Source organism: Periophthalmus magnuspinnatus, chromosome 17 (genome assembly GCF_009829125.3).
Source record: "Periophthalmus magnuspinnatus isolate fPerMag1 chromosome 17, fPerMag1.2.pri, whole genome shotgun sequence".
Classification (NCBI taxonomy): Eukaryota; Metazoa; Chordata; class Actinopteri; order Gobiiformes; family Gobiidae; genus Periophthalmus; species Periophthalmus magnuspinnatus.
This window is the reverse complement of record NC_047142.1, coordinates 16,414,792-16,439,595: the sequence shown is the minus strand read 5'-3', so window position 1 is coordinate 16,439,595 and position 24,804 is coordinate 16,414,792. Positions and strand designations below refer to the sequence as shown.

At 38.7% G+C, this 24,804-nt stretch overlaps 3 protein-coding genes across 6 annotated transcripts in view; 2 read left to right on the top strand and 1 right to left on the bottom strand.

Annotated features, from left to right (window-relative positions):
- Window positions 1-13,442, top strand: part of epb41l3b (erythrocyte membrane protein band 4.1-like 3b) — a 79,490-nt gene extending 66,048 nt beyond the window's left edge. For 2 of the 4 annotated variants that reach the window (XM_055228713.1, XM_055228714.1), the window contains 6 exons: window positions 1,203-1,280; window positions 3,643-3,726; window positions 4,529-4,627; window positions 5,373-5,453; window positions 5,763-5,878; window positions 12,206-13,425. In XM_055228713.1, coding sequence (XP_055084688.1) covers window positions 1,203-1,280; window positions 3,643-3,726; window positions 4,529-4,627; window positions 5,373-5,453; window positions 5,763-5,873 — 453 coding nt within the window. In that variant the 3' untranslated portion in view covers window positions 5,874-5,878; window positions 12,206-13,425. Of the gene's footprint in view, window positions 1-1,202; window positions 1,281-3,642; window positions 3,727-4,528; window positions 4,628-5,372; window positions 5,454-5,762; window positions 5,879-12,205 lie in introns of all 4 variants that reach the window. The other 2 variants (XM_055228716.1, XM_055228715.1) reach the window with 1 other exon arrangement.
- The window catches only part of vapal (VAMP (vesicle-associated membrane protein)-associated protein A, like), a 145,247-nt gene that overhangs the window by 30,208 nt on the left and 90,235 nt on the right, over window positions 1-24,804 (bottom strand). The window lies entirely within an intron of this gene.
- Window positions 15,890-18,353, top strand: LOC117384886 (zinc finger and BTB domain-containing protein 14-like). The gene is made up of 2 exons (XM_033982047.2): window positions 15,890-16,023; window positions 16,572-18,353. The coding sequence occupies exon 2, from the start codon at window positions 16,594-16,596 to the stop codon at window positions 17,758-17,760; it is 1,167 nt and encodes a 388-aa protein (XP_033837938.1). The 5' UTR covers window positions 15,890-16,023; window positions 16,572-16,593; the 3' UTR covers window positions 17,761-18,353.

Here is a 24,804-nt window from a genome sequence, read left to right as displayed (position 1 = left end):
AATTACATTTGTGGTAAAGAGTACCAAGTATTAGGCCCTAAAATTAGTGTCAGCATTAGCACAGACACACAAAGACCTACGTTTGTAAACACAGAATTTATTTCCCTGCATTTGTAGTGTGTTTGACATGTTATCATGATTTTACTGTGGCTCGGCAAAAACCACAGCCATATATTAATGCAGAAATGACAGACGGTCCTTCTGATTAGAACCAGCAAAGATAGCTGATCTTTGTGCACAGAGACAAAATAAAAGAGCCAGAGTTTTGTCAATTGTAACAAGAGTATTTGACTTGTTCTCCTTTCACTGGTCCTGCTTATCTCCTAACACTCTTTACACACACTATGCTATGTCTGTATGTCTAAGTTGTGTGTTCTAATTGTGCTGTGTGATTTCCTTGTTTCTGTCGCTTCAGTCCACTCTGGGAATAGTTTCTGCTTCTCCAAAGGTGACTTTCCTCTTTTATTTTTGTCTTGGTCTATTTTATGTTCATACAATTATTCACATGTTAAATGTTTTGTGCATTTGTTGTCTAAATGGTTTTACACATATAATATGATAGGGTTGTAAAAGCATCGAAAATCAGATGCTATGAACGATACTCAAACTACTATTGAAACTAGATACTCATTTGAGCAAGTAAAAAAAGTCACATTTACAGGACAGAAATTAACCTTTCCTGAATGATCTTGAACTGTATCAGAAGTATAAGACCACTTAAACTAGTATACGGCCATCAGACAACCGAGGGGTTACACAGATATAAGGCCACATGGTAAAAGAAAGTACTATTTAAAGTATGATTTAATGTTAAAAATCACATTCTATTGTCTAAAGAAAGAATGTTTTATCAACACATCATGGGATCGGAAACGGTATTGAGTCTATTCTTCAGTATTGAAATCAAGTGTGAAATTTTAGTATCATGACATGAGTATAATAACATAAAATAACATAACAATTACTTTTAAACATATATTCCAAAACAAATCACAATAATAGCCAGGAAAATTGCAATTAGTTTTATGTCCACTTCAATATGATATGATACTACAGATAGAATCTAACTTAATTTCTACATGGTGATGGCTTCCATACACTCACAATGAATATAATACTGTGCTGTAAGATGTGGAAGGAAGTTCTATAAATACTGATGTCTTTTTTTATATTTTAATTAAACAATCTTTAATTTTTTCCAGACATCACCGGTTGTAGAAGACAAGACCGCCATCGCGACAGAGTCAAAACCAGATCAAGTTGAGTCCACAAGTCCAACGGTGAATATCAAAGCTTCAAATACAGACCCTTTACACAAAGATATGAATGAAACAGAAATCATTACCAAAGATGACGACACAAGCACATGTCCTTCTTCTACAATAGTAATCCACGTTAGCAATTCACAAGATGACTGTAGTATTCCAAGCATTTCACCATCTACTGAGCAAACTCAGGAATTCTTAGAAAAACAACCAGAGAAAAGCTTGTGGCTTGGTGAGAATGATCTTAAAGAGTCATGTGTTGTGGAAAATGAGAAATCTGTTTTGGATACAAATTTGGAAGAAGAGGTTTTGACCAATGAAAATGACGGATTCCGATTCACTGTTAGTCCAGCTAATATAAATGAGGTTATTGGCTGCAACAACACAGATAGGAAGTTGGACAGACTTACAAAAGCTAGTGATAGTTTTGAAAAAAGGGTGAAATTTTCCGATGTAGTGACATATTTTAATGCAGTGGAGGTCCATGTAGAAGTAGGCGGTTGTGATACAGAAATAAAGGAAGATGATGAAACAGAGGAGCTATCCCAAAATCCAGATGTGTTCCATGGCATTCCCTACGAAAAGGAAAAATATCATAAACTAGAAAAGGACAGCTCTGAGGATGAAAATGAGATGCAAGAAGAATTTGAAGAGGATTTAAAAACACAAAATTTGGAAATCACGAATGAAATAGAAGATAAAATGGACCAAGAAGACAATTTGGAAGAGAACCAGCCAGATGAGGAGAGCCCCCCAAGCCAGCCCCTCCAAGCCCCAAGTGAGGTAACCACTTTGGGGTTGAGCGCCGCCACCTCCCTCCCTGTAACCTCACCACCACTTTCCCTTCCTGATGACACAATCTCCATTAATAATCAAAGGGAAAACTATGGAAAAAGATGCACGGATAACTCCTAATTTCACATTTGTTTCACAATTTTTGGGAAATTAGAAATACAGGGAAGCGATGGAGTTCTTGATCAAAACCTTGTGATTTTAATGGAAAAAGGGTTGGCCTCTTAACGCATGACTGCATGTTTATCAAGAGATCCAGGAATGACTTTGTGGACCAGTGGTAATTGGTCATGTCTATGTAATTTTTAAATTTTGTGTTTGGTGTTCATTTTTTCTACACTCAGTAACACATAAAGAGGGGGTATTAGGCAAAATATTTTTTTTGAGATTTCTACCATGTTATAATGTTTCCTCATGAAAAACATGCCTGAAGAGGTTTCATGTCATCCATGAACTAATCTAGTATTCAGACCCTCCTTACGTTTAGCAGGACGACCTTACCCAAATTTCAGCCCACAAGCCTACATCACCTATGCTCCCGCACAGCAATTTTCCATAAATATATAAAAGCAGGATACTAAACAATACTCTGCAACTTCACAAACCTGATACGATGTGAAGTAGTTTCAGTAGTGAAATGATTGTGATGATGATTGTAATGTGATAGCGCTCTGAAGGGGGAGTTAGCATGGAAAGCAAAGGGAGGGGTGACTCAGAGCGTCTAAAACGAAACACAAAGTTATTAAACGTGTTGATACATTGTTTCCGGTGAACATAGCAATAAATGGTAAATAGGGTGATCTACATATGTGATGTGTAGTAGTTAATACCCCACAGAAGTGTAATACCCCCTCTTTAAAGATGCATTGGGTTATGTGTTTGCAGATACAGATTGTACTGTACCTGATTCTTACTGTCTTAAAAACGTGAAAAACAACTACCGGTAGTCCATTTTAAAGGCTTTGCAGTGTTCCAAAGTTATTCCTCACTTACCTTATGCATTCCAAGCATCCTAATTATTCACTAAGCACTTTAATGATGGTAAAGCTATCATCAACTAGCATGCTAGCTTGCACTTCCTGATTATCAGAAAATAAATGCTTTATAATTAGATACAGACACCACGTAGAAGACTTATATTGACCATATATCTGTACTAAATTTGTAACCAAAACACTGTATTTGACCTTTGCATATTGGTAAAAGTAATTTCAACTTCCCTTCATCTCCATTTAACACTGCAGACATAGAATACATGTATTTCTTCTCAAATACAGTAAATTTTCCCATTGCAGTATTTAAAGACATTGAGTTATAACATTTTAAGAAGTGCACCATCTACTTCCATGGCTGCCTAGAGTGGACAAACTTCATTTTACAATTTTTTATTATTTGTGGGAATTGGGATTTCATGAACTAAATGAGTTTTTCTTGTCGGTTATCTTCAGTGCACCGCTATGTCCCTGCAGGGCTCCCGTATATGCTCAAGCAATACAATGTTGCTTTACAATATTACTGGAGCTGTATTATGCACCTTTTAAATTGGTCACCATATATTAAAGTCTATTCCATTTTTGTCATTTAGACTGTCGAAAATGACGTGAGCACCAAAGAGATGCCCCCCGTGGTCCACACAGAGACAAAAACCATCACCTATGAAGCAGCAGGGGTAAGACTAAGAGTAAATGACTGTACACCAAAAGTGCTCCAAGTGGTGTAAAATGCATGGCATCGATATTGTTATTATCATGACTTTCAGCTTCCTATTTAGAGGTGATATTTTGAGAACCTTTGCCCACACAAAAAATAAAAATTTTTGTTGTTTGGTAATATATTGTTAAATTGCTATGGCAACAGTACCAACCACAGTCTTGAGGTAGACTGACAAAAGCTGAATTAATCCATACATAGAAAGATATTTAAAATGTCAGTGTACTTTTCAGCTGATGTCATCATCTACTTAGAGGCACTGCTATCTAGAGAAACTGTTCTGTCTGAAGATCTGTTACTCAAGTTAGACTTTAATCTGAGCTTTGTTTGAACACAATCTGACCAGAAAGAACTGACTTAAATGGAACTTCAGCAGGAGAACTGGTTAGCACTGTTAAACAAGTCCTTCTCGAGTAACAGTCACAAGGTAGCTAGCATTAGCCAACAGTTTTTCAGTTAGTCACTCTAGGTGTTTGATTTTCAACAAAAAAGGTGAAACAGGACCATAAATGCCAGTATTGATCACAGCCTCCTGAAAATGTCTTGTTTAAATTTTTTTTTTTTTTTTTCTGTTGAACATTCCTCCATAGACATACATGTAGAACCCACCTTCTCCCCCAGCATGATGTCACCACAGTATCAATAGTGTTAATTATGCAATTAAAATGGAGTCAGCTAAAATAGAATAACTCAATGTATCATATCAAAGAATAAAAGACCATGTAGTCATTTCAAGATGGTGTCTGATTGTTTTGTTGTAGGCGGAGACAAATGGTGACGCAGATCCCGGAGTGTTGCTAAGCGCCCAAACCATCACCTCGGAAACCACCAGCACCACGACGACCACTCACATTACAAAGGTTAGGGGTCAAAGTTCATCCCTCGTTAGCCTGATAACACCTCAAACGTGTCAATAACATCTGTCCCGGGACAGATCACTCCCTGATATGACATTTTTTGAAGTTCAATCTATTTTGCACTTACATTTTAGTTCTACACTCTATTGTTCTGTTAAATACTTGATCAAAATCTGTGAAAATCTTTGATCAGTTTGCTGGTGCGTCCTTACTGTAAGTGAGATTGCATCTCCACAAACCTGACCTCCTTCTGCTTCTCTCTAGGGAAATGTTGTTCTATAATCTTCCGCCCTATGGTATAAAACATTTATCACCATAAAGAATGTTCCAAAGTATTGTTTTGACTTTGTATTTCCATGGGATTCCATGGAAATACAGATATTCCCTCCAGTTACGTACTGTCCATTTTAATCTAAGAAGTAAAAAGAAAAAAAAGAAATTGGTAGTGGCTAAGGTTGTCAAAACTATTGAAAATCAGATACTAATTGATACTGAAATTAGTATTGAAACTAGATGCTCATTTGAGCAAGTATCAATACTGCAAAAAAATCACATTAACAACACACAATGTGAACTTCATGAGAGCTCATGTTAACATGAAGAAAGTATTTTTATCTTAACTGTGGTTTGCAATCGGTATCAAGTATTGAGTTTATTCCATTGTATCAAAATCAAGTTTGAAATGTTTGTATTGTAACAACAGTGGCACAAATTTTTGGTTTAAATTTGAATGTTTTTGTCATTTCAGACGGTGAAAGGAGGAATATCAGAGACAAGAATCGAAAAAAGAATCGTGATAACGGGAGATGCAGACATCGACCATGATGAGGTGGCTTATTTTTATCCCTAATTGTCTTTCCTATTTTTTATTTCTTTTGATATTCCCAAAATGTATTTTTTCAAAAATGGTTTATTAACACTTGAGAGCATCGGGCCCTCACAGTTGAAACTGTTATTTATTGCAGCAAGGCCAAAATGTAAATATACACAGTTAACATTGTAATTTTAATGGCAGTACACTTCTGTAATACTAGCTTCCCTGTTTATATATTAATTTTGAATCCAACATACCTCCTGCCCTCTTTCCCCATTGTGTGTCTCCCCCTGGTGGTCCCTGCTGGTACTGCACCCACATTAGGCCCTGGCCCAAGCCATAAAGGAGGCCAAAGAGCAGCACCCAGACATGTCAGTGACCAAAGTAGTGGTTCATAAAGAGACAGAGATCACGCCAGAGGAAGGAGAGGACTGACCCAGGTAAGTGCCTCCAGTCCCAGTTCAGTCCTGGTCTGTACGAGGTCCTCACGCTGGTCCCACGTGCTTTAGACGGAGATTCACATGCACATGGATATCATTATAAACTGGCATATTTTGTATTATATTTTGTTTTTGTATTGCTATTATGAACATTATGATTTGATTTTCTAGCTTTCTGTTGGTTGAGTCACATAGAGGACACAGTGCTATTTTCAGTATATAACTATAAATTTGCCTGGTATATCCAGAGTAATATCAGTCTGGTCCCCACTCCCTTTGTCGTGTCTTGAGGCCAAACCAAACATGATCATGCAATCAGCTTTGTTTCAGTGACGCAAGGGAAACAAAGGAGCTCATTGGTCATCTATCATTTACAAACAAAATGATATTTCTCTCACCTCAGTTTGCAGATTTTTACAGAATCAGTGAGCACCGCAATAAATTCTGTTAATGTTTTTCAACCCTCTGTGATATTTTTTTTTTCCATTTCTTTGTTCCTCGTAAGCAGACTTATTTGTTTTGCTGTGAACTGACCATGCGTGTCCCTGATTGGCCAATCCACCTGTCAATCACACCTATTTGAAAACAGGGAGATTCATTGGTGACCAGACACATCTTCATAAAGTACTGAGGAAGTGTGTATTCTGGATTCGAGGCAATAACTAAACAATTTATTGATAGAATTGGCGGGAAAAGAAACATAAGCAGTTTTCATTTAAGATGCACTATGTAACTGGTTTGGTGGAGGGTCTGCATCCAGTTTGTATCCATGGAGAAGCCTAAAATATTACACTATATGGCATTAAATTTAGCTATTTCCATGTAGACAAGTACCAAGTTACAGGTTAATTCCCTCAACAGTCCTCAAGATGTCAACCAGTGACATCACTTGAACTTTAGGAAATCTATCAAATCACGAATAAATCAAGGAAAAAACAAAGTGAAGTGTTTGTCTTTCTCTGTTAATCTATTCCCCTCCCCCCATGTCTTCTCTCGCTATCTATCTACCCCTCCTCTCTTTTTCTCCCTTTCCCTGGCCCCCTCTTTTCTCGCTTTCCCTACCCCCCTCTCTTTTTCTTCCCCTTTCCTACTAACTCTCACTCTCTCCTCCCTAACCCCCTTTTCTCTCTTCTTATCGCTCTTCCTCCCTTTCTGTCACTCCCTTTATCTATCTATTTGTTTTGTTTTTGTTAGTTTTTGCCAGTTTTTATCAGTGCTGTTTTTTATGATCCTGTATCGATCACACAGATATGCGTTTATAGATGATCCATGTGCATGTGTCCGTCTGAACACTGGTCTGAACTCTGCTCCTGTCTTCGGGCATGCTGCTGCTTTCCCATCAGCCACTGCTCTGTGCGGGCTCCTGCACCACTCTCTACTAACACCGTGTCATCCACTGCTCTGTAACATGGGACAGCAGAGATACTAAACCATGGTTATATCATATTTTATCTTATTTTATACTTGGAGCACATTTAACAAATACTGTGTCTTTAAACTCCATACCCCTTCTTTACAATCAGTTGGATAATTTCAGCAGTAGATTTGTCCATCTCTACTGAACAAAAGATAAAAGGCAGCTGGTAACTGGAGAAATACCACTTCATGACATCACAAGGTGGAACACAGGATTTTGAGCTTTGAAGATGTAGACATATATTAATATAGGATGTGTGAATGAAAGCAAACACAACTCCAGGTATGTTTATGATGAGGTAACAACCTTCTTTAAGTAAGTATTATTTATGAGAAGAAGTAGTCAATTACAAGTATAAGTAGTGCTTCCAAATTTGTACTAAACCATTCAGGTGTTACTTGAAGGATAAATAAGTTACGTAACATAGATGGATCAATTTTGTAGTAAGTTCAATCCCTACACTGGTATCGGTTAATATCATATCAGTATTGGAACTGAAAAAAGCTGGATCAGTGCATCCCTAGATAGAAGTATCAAGTATGCATGAAAAAATACTGCTACTACTGTACTAGTAGTTGCTTTTTATACAATTTTAGTTGCATTTTAGACCATTCTTTTATACACAGCTTGCTTAATTCAATAGTTTAAAGTTAAATTAGTTGTTTTAAACCACAGTACACATATTCTTTGCGCTCTGGCCAATCATAGAAGGCGATGAAGTGCTATTATGTGTATTTGTAGGAGTATAAATTAGTGCATACATCTGTGAGACAGCTGGAGGGATGATTTGAGACTTGTGCTGTACTCAGTAACTCCTATGATTTTAAATGTAGCTAATTGAAACTATATAGCTAGATTTATACTCAATCAAAAGTATATGTTTCGAAATTCATGTTTCAATTATGATCTACTCAATTACCAGCAGCATGTGCATTACTTTCTACCCCTGCTGATAGACAGAAGATGAACTACAAAAAGGCTCAAAATGCAGCTCTACTTATGTTAAAATCTTGTGAAAATAGTCACGTTTTAAGTGCAGATTTGAGTGTTTCTAATGACAAACCAAGTGTTCCTTACTCCCCTGCTCCTTCACAGGTCACTGGGGTTGTGTTCAAACCGGATATTGTGGCCACAGTCTGTAATGACAAAGCTTAAATCCTCTGTAATACTCTTGACTCATGCAACCTCTGCACTCTGCCCCCTGCTGGAGATCAGGAACATAAGCCTCTTTTATGTGACTGTCTTACTTTGAGAACCCATCACTTGTAAAGAATCAAATCAATCATTTTTATATTAGTAGCAGTAATACTATTTTTTTTCATATTACTTACCAAAACTTTATTCAAATAGGTGAAAATGAGGGCTTGACCATATCATATCCACACTGCTGGTGATAAATAGTGATATAATTGGGGGAAGATACCATATTTGAATATTGTAATATACTAAAGCCTAGAGCAACTTAAAGAGGGGGTATTACACTTCTATGGGGTATTAATTGCAAACACATAACATATTTTGATCACCATGTTACCTTTTATAGTTTTATAGTTTTGAAAATGCTACATTCGCTGAAAACAATGTATTAACTTGTTTCAGTTTTGTTTTTGATGCTCTGAGTCCCTCTTAAGAGCACTATCACATTATAATCAGTGTGCATTCAGTTGATGAAACTATTGCACATCGCCTCAGATTTGTGAACTTGTAGTCCATTGTTTTGTATCCTGCTTTTGTATGTTTACAGAATGTGAGAGCATGGGTGACATAGACCTGTGGGCTGAGCAGTGCACAGAATCTTACAGCTAACCATAAGGAGGGTTTGATTAGGGCCCAGGAGAGATCACTAAAATACTCAAACCTGTATGAATGTCATCTAAAACCTCTTCAGACATGTTTTTAATGGGGGAACAATGTTATAACATGGTAGGGGGAAAAAAAGATTTTGCATAATACCCCTCTTTAACTAATAAAATAATTGTACCATATTCTCTATTGTTGCAGAGTTACATAATGCATTTTTGAGTTTGTATCTAATACACCACATTCACCTGTAAGCATCCACCTTCAAAGCTGTGTGTAGAGTACATTGTTTTGATAACACAGAGCGGTCATACAAAGGTCCCAGCCGCCGCATGCATGGGCGGTGTGCTGTGGTAAATACAGGTCGGACCTGCTCCTCTTTTCACAGTTCACTCAGAGGCCTTAAACCAGATGTAACCTGATATAACTACATACACATACATAGTACTCCAAACTTTCAAGAGGCGTTTCTACTATGCACTAGTGTCACGATACAGACATTTCTCCATGCTCAATACAAATTCTGGTACCACGATGATAATATTATTTAATGTTGAAAATCACATTTTATTGAGTCTGTTCCTTGGTATTGAAATTGGGTTTGATATTTTAGTATTGTGGCAACACAAGCTGCAATCATTAAAGTAATGATGTACTCTAAGATCACATTGAGACCTGTTAAACCAGTATACCCCAGTACACAGCACTATGAAAAACATACTTTTAAAAAAAATATTTACAAAGGTTTGTAACTTCCAAACAGTCTTTTCTTAAACATTTTTAAAAACATGACTACAAATGCTAGTTCCTTGAGGCAGTGTTTTGATCCCTCTCTGCAGCAGCCATCTTTGTTTAAACTTGTCTTCTGTCAGTTTAGAGTGGAGCTCTGAGAATCGGCTCATTCCATCACAACTACAGCATGTCTTTACCTCCCCTGAATAATGTCTCTGAAACTCTCCAACGTCCACTCTTCTATCGTTGTTCTATCTCTCTTTTTATCTATGACACACCTCTTTGCTTCTCCCATTCTCTTCTCCTTTCTCTCTCTCTTTCACTCTCACGCTCACTCTCTCACTCTCACTGAAGCTAATTTAGCGATTAGCTTCTTGCTGCAGCGATCCCAAATCGGAGTGTTTGGGATGAGGACCTGGTGCATGTCTGTTCATGTGGGAATGCTTGGCTGTGCCTCTGTTCCACTGACTAATGCTCTCCTATTTCTGAAGCCCATTTCTTCCACTCTTGATGCATAAAGAATGATCCAATGTTGTTCAATAGATTCCATGTTGTGTTGTTTTTAACTGTTTTAATACCAGTCTTTTTTATATACTTGTATATTCCATGTGCATCTGGTGTGGGTGGCTAAAATAAATGATGGGGGATCTGTTGTTAGGCTTTGACATAACTGGATTCCTGTAAACCTGCCATTCACATTTGAAAAAAATTATATAGTGTGGCCAATTCAGTGCAAGTTGTGTTGTGTAACAGAATTTGACCCATATTGTAACTGAATACTATTGATACTAATGCTTTTGATGCAATTATATGGATCACAAAGTACAACATGTTACACCAAATAGATTTTTTGTCAAATAATAAATTACTTTAGAGCACAGTTTTTTTTCTGGACAGAGGACTATGCAGCAACAGTTACCCAAATATTGTTTGGGTTTTGCTGAATTATAGTTGTCTCTTTATGCAAATAACATTGTTTTTTTTTTAAAGGGGGAGACACTACAGTTAACACTTTTTTTTTGCTTTTTGTCAGTTTGGTCTCTCAACATACAAGCTTTTCATGTGGAAACAACAAAATGAAACCTGCACCATAGGTTTATTTCATTCAATCAACCTGTAGTCATAGGCTCATGGGACGTTGTAATTTAAAAGGTTGTTTTCTCAAAATGTTTTTTCTCCCATAGGAACAGAAGGATCACCCCTAACGTAACACCTACATACTCCAAACTAATTTTGAGAGATCCTACAGAGGCATTTGTTGATATCTCATTCCAAGCCCTTATTAAAGTTCTAACTCCAAAAATGAGATCTAGTTTACTCAAATACTAAATAATATATCTAAAATCCCCTATGTATGTATTTTTTGTATTTAGTATGTCAACAAAACGAAGACATTTTTAGCCTGTCTTTATCCATTTTTCAGATTCAAATGTCCCAAATACGGTCAATTTTGGTAATGTTTTCACATAAAATGCCATATCATGATCAAAGACTTGGAATGCATTTTTGTTACATAACTAGCAAACTACAAAGAAGTTTCAAACTGATGTCTCTAAATTTAAGATTTTTTCCTATTCACCTGCAGTCTCACCTTTTAATTAACTAATATATATCCAGCTGTATTTACTCATTTATAGGTCAACTAGACAAGAAAATTGCATCAAAATCTGTCGAAATGTCGGGTTTAAAGGCATCCAGCTTAATGCTTCTATGTCATTGTCCATCCTTAAGAGTTCATGTTAGTTTTTTCCATTTTAAATCTTTTTCTTTTTAGACTAGACAATGTACAGAGATGCTCCTTACCTTGACATTTAAAGGGCCTATATTACAGCATTTTCTTATCTATGCCTATGCTATAATGTTGTTTTCTTATCAAAAACATACCCAGACTTGTGTTTTGTTTTATTGAGACATGATTAACACACAAATCCTGCCTTTCTCTCAAACATAAAACACCCTGTTCTACCTTGTGATGTCACATGGTAATACAGGAAGTGCTCATCTGTGTTTTTAAACTCCATACACCTTCACTAGGATCATTTGGATAATTTCAGCCCTGTAGTTGCCCATGTGTAGTAAACAGAAGCTAAAAGGTAGCTGTTAATTTGAAAACTACCACTTCACAGCATGAGAACAATTTGATCTTTGGAGATATAGACAGCCAAATAATACAGGATTACTCAAACATGTCTGAATGAAACCAAACACAACTCTTTTTGAGGAGGTAACAACATTCTAACATGGCTAAAACCTCACGGGAGCTTTAAGATACCTTTTACACATTATCTGGCTGAAAGAAATCTATTAAAACCATCAAACACATAAGATATAAGCTCTATAATTTCTTAAAGCTAAACCTGTTTTTTCTGCTTTTTTAGGAGTGACCACAGCGCTGTCTTCTGTCCAACTTAAAAACCTCCAAATAATCAAACCTAACTGTGCATCGTACGCCGGGACTAAACCACGACTGGCTTTGTAAGAACCGCAGCCCGTGCTAGTCGCCACCATCCACCTGCAAAACCAACCAACAAACCGTATCGCCTTTAGCATGAGAAGGGCAAACCGCTGCGAAGAAACCCTCCAAACTGTACGATTTTAACAAAAAAGTGGTTTTCGCTTGATCCCAGTGTCCAACAAGCGAACCATCTTTTTTTTGCTTTCACTGCCTTAATATGATGTTGATGCAATTTTATGATTACTGAGAATAATATTAATTGTAGCTGCATTTTTATTTAAGAACAAGCCATCACTCCAGTTTAAAGTTGCACTGTGTAACTTTTCTGGTGGAGGGGGGTGTCTCTAACCTGCGTGTTGCCATGGGAATGTGATCGCTTTCGACCGGAATGTTCCACGGTAAGGCATTAAACTTGCTCTCCATGGGGCCACCTTGCTCACGGTAACAACGCCTATTTTCAATGTATTTCTGCAATAAAAACCCTCATAACTGCAGGAAAGATCGGTGCAATGCCATAGTGCGGAATATTCCAGGCAAAGCAATAACATCCCCATGGAGACAAGTATAGTGCAGACCCTTCGCCAGAAAAGTTCCATAGTGTACATTTATATTTGCTATAGGCTGTGTGTATATGTTACTATAAGCATAGACTATTTAACCTCCGCTGTAGAAAAGTGCCAACCTTATATTGCCAGCGAGCATTGCCGCACTCCTTTTTCTCCATAGGGGGCGCTACTACATACACCAAAATCACTATACAGTACGGTCCTGCAGTGTACATATCAGAGCTTATCTAGCAAACAGCAAATTAGTCTTTACCTATTGATTTTGAATTGTGGTATTTTATGTATTTTCTGATCATTTTAACATATTTTATTGATTCCTACGCAACAGTTTTCATTTTGTTTTTTTGAAATTCCCACTAATGCCAAGGAATCAAGCTGGATTTTAATGTGCCTGTGCAAGAATATGTTTGAGGTTAAAAAAAGCAGTAGACTCGTCCAGTCTGCAGCTCGGACCTCCGAACATATCCGCTTTCAAACTGTGTTCAAATGCATATCTATCATCTACACCACCGTGCCCCACACACCACAACAGGCAGTGCATTGTTTTAATTTGCTGTCCTTCTCAAATAAAATCATGACCACAATACTAAAACTACCACGTTGTACGAATCATTGAATCTTTTAGTGTTTCACATGTCTCCACCCAACACTGATGCCTTAAAATGGTGCATTGTGTTGAATAGAGTAATAGAGACTAATAACTGGCATTTTTACATTTTGATTTTTGATTATTTCTTTAGTAGTTTTTTTTTTTATGTATCCATGGATGTCAGAATGCTGAAAAAATGGCCTGTTGCTATAGTGCTTAACAATTTAAAACAATAACACAGAATAGAGTTCATAAATAGCCTAATTGTGATTGCAAAGTCATTTCAATTACTGTCATTTTTACATCCTTTAGTAGTTAACTCTTAGTATTTATATTTTGTTTGTAGCCTAGCCATTGATCTGAGAATTATAAAACAAAAAATAGACCATTGCCATAGTGATTAACACTTGTCTGAACAGGAATAAGTGAATTTAGGGTTGTTTTGAGGACACTAACCCCACTTTAAATGAGTAGGACAACTTTAACAACAATACAAGGTTTTACTCAGAAGGCACTATATTGCACTTGATAGTTGTGTCATTATTTGTATGGTCTTTGGGCTACTATAGTTTATAACAACACATTTCTAATCTAATTTAATTTTGATTCCCCTATAAATTATCCTACAACTTAAAAAAAAAAAAATAGCATTGAACTAAAGGCAAGACAAGGTAAGTTTTTGTATAGCGCACTTCATACACAAGGTAATTCAAAGTGCTTCACAGAATAAAAAAAAGTCATTCAAATCACAATACAACAAATCAAAACATAAATCACAAATAATCATTATAAAATTAACATTAAAAGGAGAAAAGTGCAGAATAAAAACCTTTCAGACATATACACAACTTAACAGAACCATTTTGAGCCTGGATTTAAACATTGTCAAAGTAGAGGCCTGTCTCACATCTTCATGAAAATTGTTCCAGGCTTTTACTGCATAAAACTGAAACATTGAACATAACATAAGTAGATCATAGTTATAACCAAAACTTGTACTCAAATAAGAGTACTGTTACCATTACTCAAGTAGAAGTAAAAGTATGCTGCTAGAAAAGTACTCTAAAAAGTACAATTTCATAAAAAGTTCTTCTGAGTCCTACCCACCTCTGCTTATCCTCAGAGCAGTCCCTGGGCCCTGGTAAAGTCAGAGTAATTACGGAGGTAAATGGGCCGTGGATGGGCTCCTCGTGGTGTCTCGTGCTAAATGATGCGCGGTGTAAACACGGTGTTTAAAGGGGCCCTGCAGCGACTTCAGTGGGACTTTTACGGCTTTCGGTAATTACGCTTCACCGCTGGAAACTGGAAGAGAGTCTGGAGCGGGAAGAGGGCTCACTCTGTCAAGGAACTGCGCATCTACAGCTGGGAAAAACGACCAAAAAAAATCACGTTGCATTGGTAGAAATGGACAAGCATGATTTTCTTTGTGGATTAGGAATGTAAAACCCTTTTATTACACATTGCTACAAGATTATTATTGCTTTTTTTGCATATCCTTAAAGGCACATTATGGTTACACAGACATACATTAGGTCTATACAGTATATCCACAGAGAGGGGCAGAAAGAACAAAGAACAAAGAACAACATTACTTCAACATATTATTTCCTCAAGTAGAAGTACAAAGCAGTAGTCCAAGAAATTACTCAACTAAGAGTAACAGTCTGGACATAACATCTGATTTATAAAGCACAAAATCTGGTGTTTTCAAAGTAAAGACAAAAACTTAGACAAACTAAATCATATGTGAAGGAGCAGTGCAAGAAACACAAATGTTCAAATTATTTCATGTTGTTAACATTAAGCTTTTGTCATTTGTAAATTTACTCACAGTGGGAAGACTAGCCACAACTTTTATTTATCAGGTAAGACTACTGTTACTACAATAATAATAATGTGTATTTTGACAGTTAAAGGTATACTTTAGGTATAGGTATACTAACTTTTATGACATTCCACCTACTTATTTCCATAATCCATACAACTGATGTTATTGCTTTGCCCAGAAAGTTTCACAGTATAGAATTAAACTCATCTGTCTCCACATAGACAAGATTGACTGCACCGGGCCAGATCACGGGTCAGATCTGTGGAGAAATTATCCCACTTGATTTGAAAGTGCATTTTAGAGCAAGTAAAGCATATGTATTTAAATAAATTAGATGTGTTTAATGCCATACTGTGTGACATTCAAAGCAAGCCAATTACATCTCTAGGGAGGAAGAAAAGCAGGAAGGAGAACCTCACCAGAAAAGTTACATAGTGCACTTTAAACTTGCTCAATAGCCTATTTAGTGAATATAAATTAGTCTAAATAATGTTTAATAGATTGATAGGGTTCAACTTTGTACTAAAAGTAATAACAAAGTATAAAAAGTCCTAAATGAAGCATTATTTGAGTTTAGAGCGCGCCTCTTCGTGACTAGAGCTGATCTCTGTCAGTGCACTCCGGGGCGCTAGGGGGCAGCACGACTATGGCGCATTTCCTGTGGATCTTTTTGGTCACAACACGGAGAGGAGGAGACAGCCCTGGACCGTCGTCGATCGCCTTTGCGTGACAACACTCGGATTGCGCTCAGGCTTCGGGTAAATACGTTTGTGTTAAATGTTTGTGTAATGAGAGGACGGGGCGGAGGCGCACGGGCCGCTTTGGATGTTTTTACGCGCTCTGGGCCGCGCTGCTGGTGCGCTCTTTGCACTGATCCCTAACACCGTAACATGCCAATGGAGGCTGCGAGCAAGATGGCTGGGCGCAGTCAAATGTAAAATATTCTTGCTAAGGTTTAATCTGTGCGCCTGAAAGGTCACAGTCAGGGGCCACAGTCGGTTAAATGCATGTGTTAAGTTGTAAAAAAAGTGCGATTATAAATGTGTTGCAATGTGGTAATAACAGTTTTTCGACTTCGCGCGCTGTCGGGCCTAGTGTTTTTCTGAGGGATTTGTGATCAAAGCGGCTCGATCGGCTCTTGGCTCACACACAGTGTTTAAAGTGTAAAGTTTGAAGCTTTGCGTTTTATTCTGACTCTGGATCGCGCGCCTTTTCCGTTGGTGCGAGTCTTATATGGCTTTATATTTGTAGACATAGGCTGTGTGTTTATATTGAACCGCGTCTCACGGCTGGTCTCTCTCCATAGGTCGACCCTTCTGACCGGCACCATGTCCGACTTACTGAGATACATCGACTACGATCACAAAGCCACGTTCCTGAAGATGCTAAACCAGCAGCGCATGGAGGGGGAGCACTGTGACGTCGTGGTCGTGGTGGAAAACATCGAGTTCAGGGCGCACCGCTGCGTCTTGGCCGCGTGCAGTAACTACTTCAAAAAGCTGTTTAAAAAACAGAGTGACGAAGACAACTCCATCGTGGAGCTGGACTTTATCCGCTCGGACATTTTCGAGGAGGTGCTGAACTACATGTACACGGCACGACTGGCTGTGAGGAAGAAGGACATCAACATGATGATGTCCTCAGGACAGATCCTGGGCATTAACTTCCTGGATAATCTGTGCACACAGAAGAGAGAGCTGACCAACATGAAGACCCGGGAGAACCAAGCCCCCGGAGACCATGGCATGAGGGCTCAGGATGCCATCCTGAAAGAGCTGGCCATGGAGGAGGTGAGGAAGAACAGCTTCTACGACCAGGGCATGGACAGTATGGCTGCTACCGCCTCCCATGTCACCCAGCCCCACACGTACAACACCAACATCCCAAAAGACCCCCATACCCATGGCTGGGGCGCAGCCACCACCACAGATATGAAGCTGGAGTATTTACTGTACGGCCACCGCGACCATGGTGCTCTGCAGCCACCTGGACCCAAACCCATAGACCATAACGCCAAAAAGGAGCGTCTGCTGACCGCCAACCGGCCCTATGCCTGCGAGCACTGCCCAAAAGCCTTCACCACTGCGGCACATCTCAAAGAGCATCTCAAGATCCATTCGGGCTTCAAACCGCACCGCTGCGTGGTCTGTGGGAAAGCCTTTATCCGAGGGCCCGACCTAAAGAGGCATGAGCGTGTTCATAGTAATGAGCGTCCGTTTGCCTGTCAGCTCTGTGAAAAAGCATTCAAACACAAGTCTCACCTGAAAGACCACGAGAGGCAGCACCGAGGAGAGCGCCCCTTCAACTGTGGCTCCTGTGACAAAGCCTTTATAAAGGCCTCGGACCTAAAGCGCCACTGGAACACCATGCACAGTGCCAACCCGCGAAGACAGATGGCGCTGTCCCCATCTGCCACGCACGGACAGGACCCCACTGATCAGAGAGACTGGAAACTGGAGACGGGGCCGCATTCACACAACTCAGGGGACTGCTGAGGCCCGGGTCAGTACTCAGTACTACTGTAGTACTACTGCAGTACTAATTCAGTACTACTGCAGTAGCACTGCAGTACAGCCTGAGATACACAGGCTGTGAGCGGACACAGAGCATGTTTGGACTGTGGGCTGTACCTTTATTCTAAGTCATCTCTCACCTGTGAAACATGTACATGTTTAGTTCACCTTTCAGAGAATCACACAGGTCTGTGTCATTATTACTTTACTTTTATGGCCTATGTAACATGAATTGTTTGTTTAACTTCCTGGATTTTATGAGATGAGAGATGAGATGTTCTGCATAACATTTGTTGCATTGAGTATATTCATGTGGATGTTTTAATGGATGTTTAGTTGTACTGATTGCTATTACACTGTAAGTGTCTCGTTCAGCTTTGGACACAAACCAAAGTCTTGGAGTGTGGATGGTGTCGGCCGTACAGTTACTGTTATACAGTAATGCGGCTCCTCTAACAGGTATGTACCATGTAAATACTGTAGCTTAGGTTGTTGCACAATAGAGAACACACTATGGATTTATGCACATATAACATGTCCTATTCCCACTTTGACAATAAACACCATTTGCTGTGTTTTATTGTTTTGAAAACGCTTGGTTCTTCCTGTGTATTTGTTCTGTAATGGTAGAAAGAATGTTGCACAGTTCAGTACATTTATATATTTATCACACTGATAAATCAGATTTTGGTTATAACCACATAGTGTAATCATGGGAATGTATTTTGGTGTAGAAAAAGCATTATGAAAAACTCTAGCCATGTATTTTTCTTCTCACTACCTTACAAAAAACAATAATTTTGTCATTTGAATGATACCACACTAAATTAATACCTTTTTTATAGAAAATTTGAGAGGAGAATGTATTAAAGAGCTCACATCAGGTATGTGATTGGCTGGAATGTAAAAAAACACTTCAGACATCACAAAGTATAACTTAATCTTTAAAGTGTATTAATAATCAGTTACTTCATGTACGTTTCACTGCTTATACATGGTGCCATCTGGCAGCATGAAACCACAGATAAAATGTCCACAAACTGTATCCAGATCTCATCTTTGCAAGAATGTACTTTCAATACAAGCTCATATGACCCAGAAAACATGTCTTAACATGATTAAAAACATGAGCCCTGGCCACAAATGCAGTTCTAAAGATGAGGATGTCCGTGGTTTTCAGAATGATGAGAAATTAACCATTGCCATAGCGATTCAAATGTTGTAACTTTTAACTTTACCTTCTTAATACACAAAAGCAGTAGCCAAAAATTGTACTCAAGTAAGAGTAATGTTTCTTCAAAATTGTATTACTCAAGTAGAAATACAAAGAGTAACAAAGTATTTGGGAAAAGTACTACTCGAGTAAGAGTAACATCTGATTTAGAATTTCAAGTTAGTCATTTGAAAACAAAAATAATGCACAAAAACTGGTATTTTCAAAGTGTAGACACAAAAATGAGACACAAAATCATAACTGAAAAAGCGGTGCAAGAAACACAAATGTTCAAATCATTTCATATTGTCAACATGAAGCTTTTGTCACTTGTAGATTTACTCACTGTAACTAAAACTTTTCAGAGTAACAGTCTGCTTACTTGAGTAAAAGTACAGTTTCAAGTAGTTGAGTAACTGAGAACTCCCCACCCCTGGATATAATGCCCTACCTGTATTAAATTTGTAGATTATTTTTAGGTAATACTGAATGATTCTGGAGACCTTGTTATCGCACGGTTCAGGATTTGTCCTGCTTTGAGCCCAGTTTGATCTGGGTAATCCACATTGGAAAAAGAAATACATAAACACCTTTTTCAGAGGTAGGATTCAGTAAAATTTACTTGAGGAACTTTTTAAAGAAATCGTACTTTTCAGAGTACTTTTCTAGTTGCATACTTTTACTCCTACTTGAGTAAAAAAATGTATTGAAGTAATAATACTCCTCCTTGCGTACTATTTTTGGCTACTTTACCCATCTCTGATCTTTTTTTCATTTGTTGTAGGCCATTGCTACTCTGGTCAAATCAAGTTATATTGTCAAGTTATTTCTACAGATTATACGTCTGTAAGGTAAGACATAATTCACAAGGACAGACTCAATCGTGCAACATATTATATAAAAGTACACAATATAGCTTTTCTGGTGGAGGATCCGCTACCTGCATTTAACTTATATTTCCATGGAGACGATGCCACCAAGTCAAGTTAGAGATCAAATTTATGGAGAGGTAGCCCCGCTCACAATAAGAATGCATGTTTTTCAAGGTCTTTTGTGCATTATAAAACATTCATTCAACATTTAACTGAATTAGATGTCCGTTTTAACAGACATATGATTGTCAATTCCCCACCAGAAAAGTGACACTCTGCACCTTTAAACAAGCCTCTTTGGTCGTTTTTGTGCTAAAGTTTTTGCCTCACTTTAACTTAATTCTACCTGTCAACACTAGAGGGCGCCCTCCTCTTGGCCACTGACCTGTTGCAGAGCTCGGTCTAGTTCATCGCTGTCCAAAGCTTGGTAATACTGCAAACTGTGACACAAACGGTGCGTTTTGGGGTTTTTTTTTACAATAATGTAGTCTGCACTCTTATTGGTATAACAAATAAAGCACTATCACAACTTAACCTGTGCTGCCAGAGCCTTAACCTGCAGATAGAGGAGACATACAAGTTTTTTCTCATTCTCAGTGTATAGATAGACCATGCTTCACATAACCTGCAGAATTCAGTCACTGAGCTGCAGAGGCTGATTAATGATTGGCTGCAGGTGCTGGGGAGAGTCCTTTTAGGTTTAAACCAACTGGATTTCACCGTTAAATCTGCAACACAAATTATAACATAAACAACTCAAAACATTATGTCCAGTGGTTTTGCATTTAAGAATGAGACACATACACAAGTGAAAAATGATGCATTGTCTATGATTCCTATTGATTTACACAGAGTTCAGTGCACGTTGGTATAAAAATAAACCTTTCTCACTGTCAAAATGCACTGGTTTGATTTCTGACATGTTTTGCACTGACAAGCATTTTGATTGTGATTAGAGTTAAAAGGATTTTGTTCAAAGTCCACAGATCTAAACTACAGGGTTAGCCGTTTTTATGCAGAATAAGACAGGATGTTTTGCTGTTTGTGGAGGGGAAAATTGCAGGCTTGGCTAATTGTGTCCATTCAAATAGCGGTTTTGATTTGACAACTGTTAATCCTGCAGTCGTATTTTGCAGTATGTTACTCTGATCTATGAGTAAGTGAGTAAGTCTAAGTTTGATCGTGTGTTTTTGTGGAAAGTTGACGTCAGCGCTGCACAAAAGTCACAGTGGTCTGTTTTGTAAATTTAGCTGCAGTGGATGGAGTGAGCAGACAGAGAAGAGGAAATGTGCATTATAGAGGAAAGCTGTTTATGATGTAATAGTCGTCTACAGTTTAATGTTATGGGAAATATGTGGCTCAGTGGTAGAGATGTAGCGCATATATAGGGAAATGTTTGAAATCAAGTTCAGACACTGTTCTCTCTGTGTATGGATACTTTGCAGCTGATGTCATCAACATTCCCTGGAGGTGTGATGCTAACTGTGGGCACTGCTCTGTCTGAAGCTCTGTTACTCAAGTTGGGCTTTAATCTGAGCTTTGTTTTTAAGATGATCTGTTGTACTTGTGTTTGCAATACAGTTATAATCTATGACACTCGAGGATCATTATGTTCTAATTTGGACATTTTAAATCCTTATATTAATCTAAAATGACCATTGACTTCCGCGTAAAAAAATGGTGGTGCCCAATGGAAGCTGATGTTGCCATAAACGTTATCATAACAAAGAACCGCGCAGCTGTCGGCACCTCCCATGGATAGCTATTTTTTTTCATTTGTACTAAAATGATTACACGACACCACCAAATAACATTGGAGAAGAGAGTAAGCACAGAGCAGTGAGCGTGTACCGAAAGCAGCAAAAACGGGGGTTGACCAGAGCAATGATGTTTTGAAAATAAGCGATTAAAGACTGCTCAAACATACTAATACCAATCACTCCAAATACAACTTCAGGTGAATAAATGGTGAAGGGAAAACACCTATAATATAGTTAAAAGCTCTAAAAAGTCAATTTTGTAGAATATGTCCAACACAATCTGACCAAAGAACTGATTTAACTGGAACTACAACAGGTGAGATGATTTGTGCTGATAAACAAGTCTCTCACACATAAAATTACAGTCAGAAATGAGCGAGCGTTTGCCAACAATTTTTCAGTTTGTCACTCACACCTTCCTGGTGAAAGTCAAACACCTAAACACAACCACGAATTGATAACTCATATTGATCACAGGCTCCTGAAGATTTTTTTTTTTAACAGTATTTGCTAATGTGTGCATTGTGCCACCGTGGTAACTGCTGAACATTCTACTATAAACATACATGCATAACACCCCCAGCATAATGTCACTGCAAAGAATTAATTTAACCAGTGTCTAGCAATTATATAGTCTGAAATACTAAAAAATACTAAATAGTAAATGATGTCTTTCCAAGCCAGGATCTAAAACGTGGGAAAATGTGCAAATTCTATTTGTTTAGATTAACTTTTATGTGCCTGCTGATTTACCAATTCCATAGAGTTATTAGGCTATTAGGTGAACAATAGTTGAGCAGCTGCTGTGCCTTGCTGACTGACAGCACCTGTGACTGGAGGCTTTTCTCATCTGTTATAATGTTGTTTCCTCCTCAAAAACAAACCTGGAGTTGTGTTTTGTTTCATTCACACATGTTTAACACACACCCCTGCATATTTAGACTGAAAAGACTCTGTTCCACCTTGTGACGTCATGTTGTAATACAGGAAGAGCTCCTTACTGTGTGATCATTTCAGCCCTGGAATTGCCGATCTCTACTGAACAGCTGTGAATTTAAAAAAACTACTACTACAAGACTTCAGAAGGTGGAACAGTATGTTTTTAGTGCAGATAGAGATGTAGACAGATGGAAAAGGTTACTCAAACATGTGTGTTTAAAACAAAACACAACTCCAGGTATGTTTTTGATGAGGCATTATAACATGACTTAAAGCTCACAAGAGTCAATGTTGTGTACCAGTAATATGGTACATAATATAACTTTAGTAAATGGAACAATCTAATTTAATGTTGGTTTCTTATCTGATATTTTTAAAGCGTTTTTTAGAGGGATTTAATTGGTTTTAATGTAGACAGGTTTGTCACAGAGTTTATGGAGTGTGTGAGAGAGGGAGAAAGGAAAACAGGTGAAAGAGAGAGAGGAGGGTGGTGTGTGATGTGTGAGTGTGTGTGTTCAGTGCAGCTCTGAGCGCTACTGCATCTATAATGAACAGAGAGACAGCAGCAGGACTCATGCATATGCTACAGACTGATACAGGCAAGTGGAAGAGAAGAGGAGGAGAGAGGGATAAAGAGAGGGCAGAGGAGAGAGAGAGTTGGGGGGAGGAGACAAAGAGAGGGAGGGGAGAGAGGGGTGAGAGGGAGAGATTTAGGGAGAGGAGGGAAGAGAGGGTGGATGGGGGAGAGAGCAAGAGACAGTTGGGAGATGAGAAGGGGAAGAGAGAAAGAAAGGGAGGAGGTGAGAGGGCGAAAGGAGAGGAGGGGAGTTGAGGGGGAAGAGAGACAGGGTTAGGGGGAGGAGAGGACGACAGGAAGGGCTGAGAGGGAGACATTTAGGGAAAGGAGAGAAGAGGGGGGGTAGAGCAAGAGAGAGTTGAGAGAGGGAGAGAGAGAGGAGAAAAGGGGATAGAGTTGGGGGAGAGAAAGAAAGGGAGGATGTGAGAGGGGGAGAGAGCGAGAGAGGAGAAAAGGTGAGAGAGTTAGGGGGAGGAGAGAAAGGGAGGAGGTGAGAGGGGGAGGAAGAGAGTTGGATGATGAGAGAGAAATGGAAGAAGAGAATGAGAGAGTTTGGGGAGGAGAGAAAAGAGAAAAAGGGGGTAAAGGAAAATAATGAGAGAGAAGGAGAGGAGGGGGTGTGGAAAGAAAGAAAAAGATAGTGGACAGAGAGAAAGAGGCGGAAAGTGAGGAGTGCAGAAAGAGTGGAAGAGGAAAAAGAGAGGGGGCGACAGAGGATAAGAGGACTGAAAGTGATAATGGAGTTGTGAGAAGGAAAATATAGGGGGAGACTGTAGGAAAGAGAGGGAGAGAGGGGAGGAGATAACGAAAGTCAAGGGTAGGAGGGAGAGAGAAAGGGATGTGGGAGGGATAGGGAGAAAAAGAAAGGACAGAGCAGGGATAGGAGGGAGCGATAGAAAGGTTGGACTGGAGGAGGAGAGGGGAAGAGGTGGGTGAATGGTGGAGAGAGAGAAAGAGAGGAAGAAGAGAAAAAGGAGGGGAGGAGAGTGATAGAAAGAGAGAGCGCAGCAGTATGTCCTTATGTGTGTGTAAGTCTGTGAGTGGAGTTACCTGTGTGTGGTGTGTGTCCTGCAGCGCCCTCTGCAGGGGAACGATCAAACTGGAGCCAACATTTCCAAAAAATATCAAATAATAATAACAAAAGGTTTTTAATTAAATACTCTACTGAAAAAAAAAAAAAAACATGCATCCTTTCTGTTAGCGGGTTTGCGTCTCCACAAACCTGCCTCTTACTTCACCTGGAGGAGGTTCTCTTCCTGCTTGTTTCCATGGTAATGTTTTGGTTATAATATTCCACAGTATGGCATAAAACATCTTCCTTCTGTCAGGAGCAGTGGAATTCATTTTTGTAAATCTTGAGTTAGTCTTGGTCAGGACTACCTCAGCTGGAGGATTTGACTTGTTGTTATAGTTTGGGGGAACCCAGAGTGCCCAAATCAAACCCACTCAGACACAGAGAGAACGTGCAGAAATACCCAATTTAGCAGAATATGTTCTCCTGTATTTAGAATTTCAGGAATATGTATTGTACTTTTTTGTTGGTTTGCTATTTCAGCTATTTTCATCATACATTTGTCTACCCATAGATTCCCCATGTGTTTCTCTGTTCCCTATGTCTGCAGTCCTGTCTCTGTGTACTTCAGTATCACATAGTACACTCCACAG